The 4,458-nt window shown below is 61.3% G+C and overlaps 2 protein-coding genes across 2 annotated transcripts; both read left to right on the top strand.

The window, feature by feature from the left end:
• Window positions 1-235: 235 nt before the first annotated feature.
• On the top strand, window positions 236-628 carry EMIHUDRAFT_252306 (hypothetical protein; the record flags this gene model as incomplete). The annotated part of the gene is made up of 1 exon (XM_005788953.1): window positions 236-628. One exon carries the CDS (start codon window positions 236-238, stop codon window positions 626-628), a length of 393 nt encoding a protein of 130 aa, XP_005789010.1.
• Window positions 629-1,180: 552 nt separating this feature from the next.
• On the top strand, window positions 1,181-2,468 carry EMIHUDRAFT_447005 (hypothetical protein). Its single transcript, XM_005788952.1, has 2 exons — window positions 1,181-2,088; window positions 2,432-2,468. Exon 1 carries the CDS (start codon window positions 1,202-1,204, stop codon window positions 2,081-2,083), a length of 882 nt encoding a protein of 293 aa, XP_005789009.1. The 5' UTR covers window positions 1,181-1,201; the 3' UTR covers window positions 2,084-2,088; window positions 2,432-2,468.
• The last annotated feature ends 1,990 nt before the right edge of the window (window positions 2,469-4,458 follow it).

The raw sequence follows: 4,458 nt of genomic DNA, 5'->3' as shown, positions 1-4,458 counted from the left end.
TTTCTTCAGCCGCTGCGTGTCAATCAAGCAAGAGCCGCCTCGCCTGAGGGAGGTCGATGAGGGAGGGTGTAGAGGAGCTGTAGAGTGTAGAGAGCGCTGTAGAGCTGTAGAGCTGTAGAGCGCTCTGGAGCGCTGTAGAGCTGTAGAGCTCTACATTCGCCGCGTAACGAAGCGCCTGCGTTGTAGAGCGATGTAGAGGCGCTCTACAACGTGAAACCTCTACAACAAACTCTACATGATAAGCGCGAACGAGGCACGGTCGCTCTCCGACATGAGGCGCGTTGCACTTGCCAGTGCTGCCCTGGCCTTCTGTCTGCCCGCCCAATGGGTGGCAGGTGCCTCTGCTGCTGTGGTATGCCTCACGGCTGCGACTGGCCGGCGCCTCGGCGCGTCAGCTCCGCTCGGCGTAGCGATTGTGGCCAGCGCAACTCACCTGGACTCAACGCTCAGCCAGGAGCTTCCGCACGCGCTGGCGCGAGTCATGGCGCATGCAACGCGTAGCAATGCTCGCCTCGCCTCGCGCAAATGCGACCATCCTCGCAGCCGACAGTCCACCGCCTGCTACAGAAGCACTGCGACGAATGCGGCACCGGCGACGCATGGCAGGCTAGTCATGACGCAGTTATAGGGTGTTGTGTGCCGTCGGAGTGACTCTCTGTGTGTCAGGGATAGTCAGGGCCGTCCATCAGAGCTCCAGTAAGCTCGGAGACACCCCATTAGTGCGCCTCGACCTCTTTGAGTCATGCCTTCCACCGCGGTTTTGCTGTAGTAAGAGCCTCTACAACAAACTCTACAGGAAAATCGCGCTCTACATCGCTCTACAACGCAGGCGCTTCGTCACGCGGCGGATGTAGAGGGACTAGTAGAGCTCTACAGCTCTACAGCGCTCTACACTCTACATCCTCTACACCCTCCCTCAGCGCCTCGCCTGCCACACTCTCGCTCCGCCTCGGCCGTCACGGCTGCATCGTGGCAGCTGCAGTAGCACACCACCCCGAGTTTGCGGCGAGAGGGGCAAAGATGAAAAAAAGTCAAAAGAAACCATCGAAAATAAAAAGGGTCGCTTCTCATCGCAAACCCTGTCAGCAGAGTCCTCCTACGGGAATGTACGTTAGAGCCACATACACACTGAAAAAAGAACTCGTCGCGCGTCGTGCCCGTCGAGCCATCCAGGCGTGTGGCGAGAGTCGTCTGGGCCGCGATGTCTCTTGGCAGCGTTCTCACGCCCAACAATGCGCTCGTTCGAGACGCACGAATGAAGCGCTTTGATCGTCGGCCGGCGTCCGCGGAGCCCTTGGCCAACGCTGCTCCGCCGCAACCACCGGCCCAGGTGGACTCAATCGCACTCTTCAAGATGGGCTTTGCTCCGGACGCCGTGGGGCAGGCGCTGGTCAGCACTCGCGGCGACGCCGGCTCAGCGCTGACGCTACTGGAGAAGGAGAAGAGGCAGGCAAAAGCTCCAACTCAGGTCGATTCAGAGCCTCCGACTGAAGCTAAGGCTGATGCCCATGCCACTCCTTGCGCCGAGCATGCCGAGCAAGACGAGGCGAGGGAGCTGCAGCTGGCCCTTCACATGTCCCTCCAGCCAGACACCGCTGGCGCCTCTACGTCCTCCTCGTTCCGCTCGGCCGGAAGCTCTTCCAATCCGCTTTGGGAACCGCCGAGGTACCTTCCGGCAGGCTCCATCGAGGCGGGGCCAAGGACGTTGGGCCTGCTGGAGCACATTCAGGTCAGAGACGGTGGCTACGCCTGGCAGGGCGGAACAGCCTTCCTGGACACAGGCAATCAGGCACTGACCCTCATCGACCCGCGCTTTGCTGAGTGGCATGGCGTTTACCGCCGCGGCTCGGGTCTCGGCACCTCGGCCTTTGGCCAGGCCGAGCGCTGGACAACGATCCGCGGAGTTGTGCCCGGCGCCGAGACGCGCGCGCCCGTGGTGACCGTGCTCCTCAAGCTCCGCGACCAGGAGATGCTGGTGCAGGCGGCGGTGAGCCCGTGCACCGGCCACGATCTGCTGCTCGGCGCGGACGTGATCAGGCGCCTCTTCGAGGCGGGCTTCCGGCTGGGCGCAGGGAGCATGTAGCCGATCTAAATAAATAATAAATAAAAACGGACACTTCTACTAGCAGATGGGTAAAAAGGAACAGGTCCCCGCCCTGCGGTCTTTGTGCAGGGTTCTTTGTGGGTGTGGTCGGCGACTAGCCGGGGTCGTCCTCCCGATGGGGGACTAGCACTAGCCGTCTTCCACATGGTCCCTCGGGTCCCTGCTGCTCCTAATCTCGTCGTACATCCTCCTGCTGATCTCCGCAACATCCTGCTCCCTCCCTCGTCTCGCCCTGCGCGTCTGCTCCGCCTCCCCGTCGTCCGCCCTGCGTCGTCTGGTGACGGGTCCTCCATAGTCGGTTGAGGTCGCCGCCCTCGTGTAGCCGATCTGGGTCTGAGCATGTAGTCGAATAAGGTGCGTGTTTTACCTCTCCTGCTTCGTCGTCATACGTCATTGCCTGCCAAGGCCCAAGCGGCCCCGTGCCCAGCGTAAAGAAACGAAACAAAAACGCGAGGTGAGAGCAGTGTCCGTGTGTGAGGGGTTTTTGTGATTCTTTTGTTGCGGCAGGGAGAAAAGCAGATGAGCTTGCCTGCGTCGAGGGTGGTCGAGTGCTATAAAGTGCCTCGCCGCCCTCGCAGGAGTCGCTTACTAAAGGCGGCTGCCGTGGTGTACCTGTGTCCGCGTGCCAGTGTGTGCGCCCGTGCTCGATTTGTTTTTCTTTCAGCTAGAAGCTGGTGCGAGTGGCTAGGGGAGACGAGATACTGCCGACTCACAAGGCCGCGACCAACAGCTGCAGCTGCTGAAGAAGCTCGAGGCGTTGGCTGGGCGGCGCGTCGTCGCTGTGTCGGGGGGGCGCGACCACGGCATCGCCATCACCACCGACGCCGTGTCTTTGCCTGGGGCAAGGGCGGCTGCCTAGGCCACGGAGTCAGAGGAGCTGCTGTCGAACCCTAGGTCGAACCCACTCCCTTTGTTCTCTTCTCATAAAATCGGAGGGTCGGCCCACGGGGGGAACTGAAGCGACCCAACGATATGAGTGGCAGCAAAGGGAGTGGGTCGAACCAGCTGCTGCCCAAGAAGATCGAGGTGTGGGCGAGCTCGCCGCCCGCCGCCGATCCAGCGGCCGGGAGCGAGCCAGGCAGCGACTCCGAGGAGTTTTAGACATCTTGTGTGTGCCATTGGCATTGCTTTGTTTTTGTGGTTTGCCATGCTGATTCACCCAATGCTGTTGCGAGATGCTCACACAGGGATTTTAAGGAAATGAGTGTGGTGCTAGCCGTCGCCACATGTTATTAGCCCTAGGTGCTAGGACGAGTGGCGCTGATGTGAGCTTATCCGGCAAGCAAGACGGAGCTCACTATATCCACTTCTCACTGTGATCAGCCGCCCCCAGGACCAGAGGGGTACAACTCGACCAAGACGAAGAAAAGGGCGAACCGCGGGGCAGCGAAACCGGCCCACAAGGTTTTCTTCTCTCCGCTCCGCCAGCATGCGTGCTTTGAGCTGGCTCCTGCTGTGCTCCTTCCGTGGCACGTCGGCGCTGCAGCCATCGAGGCCAGGCGTGTCTCGCAGGCCTCTGCTGCAGCACGCATTGGCGCTCGGCGTGCTCGCGCCGGGCGCGGCGGCCGCCGCAGCGGAGAAGAAGCCGAGCCTGAAGGAGGTGGTTGCGCAGCTGGACGCAGGCACGCCAAAGGAGGAGCGCAACGCGCATGGAGAGAAGGCCGATCACTTTCCTCAGATCGCGTTCGAGGGCGGCCAGGGGCAGGGCAAGAAGGTGGTCTTCACCGTCCCGCACCAAAACCTGTCGCCGCCGTCCTTCTCGTACATCGAGTACATGTGGATAAAGGACGAGGAGTCCGGTGCCATCCTCACGGCGAGGAAGTTTAGGCCCTCGGACCCCGACCTTGTCATCACTGCTTTTGGCAGCAGCGGGCAGAGGTTGACGGCGGCCTCGAAGGACGACAAGTTTGGGATTTGGCAAGGCACCTTTCGGGTGCCGTGAGAGATAGAGTTGAGAAATAGATGAGAGAGGCGGGGAGGAGGGAGTCGCACTCAAGAACACTGCAGCCAGTGCCACTGTGGTCCGGCCACGGAGCTGGGCAGGGCTGCGGCTGGCACCACGCACGCGGCCACGCAGTGTTTTGACGACCCAGACGAGTTTTGCCACACATGTGTCACAACACATCTCACAAAAAACCCACTCCCTTGATTGCTAGCCCGAATCCCAACAACGTCAACGAGCAACCTTCACGTCCCAGATTACTTACCCACACACATTCACGACGCAGACTACCTGAGACCGAGCGTTATTCGCCGCGCGGCACGACTGCGCCGGGCTCAACCTCGACGCTGCAACTGCCGGCGTCGACGAACCCGCCCCTCGTTGGCTCGCGGCGGGCCTCGCGCGCCACCAA

Source organism: Emiliania huxleyi, assembly GCF_000372725.1.
Source record: "Emiliania huxleyi CCMP1516 chromosome Unknown EMIHUscaffold_1300, whole genome shotgun sequence".
NCBI classification, from domain to species: Eukaryota; Haptophyta; order Isochrysidales; family Noelaerhabdaceae; genus Emiliania; species Emiliania huxleyi.
The sequence above is the reverse complement of the archived record's forward strand: the minus strand, read 5'-3'. Positions and strand labels throughout refer to the sequence as shown.

What these genes read in the sequence shown, in the direction of transcription:
- EMIHUDRAFT_447005 (XM_005788952.1), top strand. Translation starts at nt 1,202, where the DNA reads ATGTCTCTTGGCAGCGTTCTCACGCCCAACAATGCGCTCGTTCGAGAC.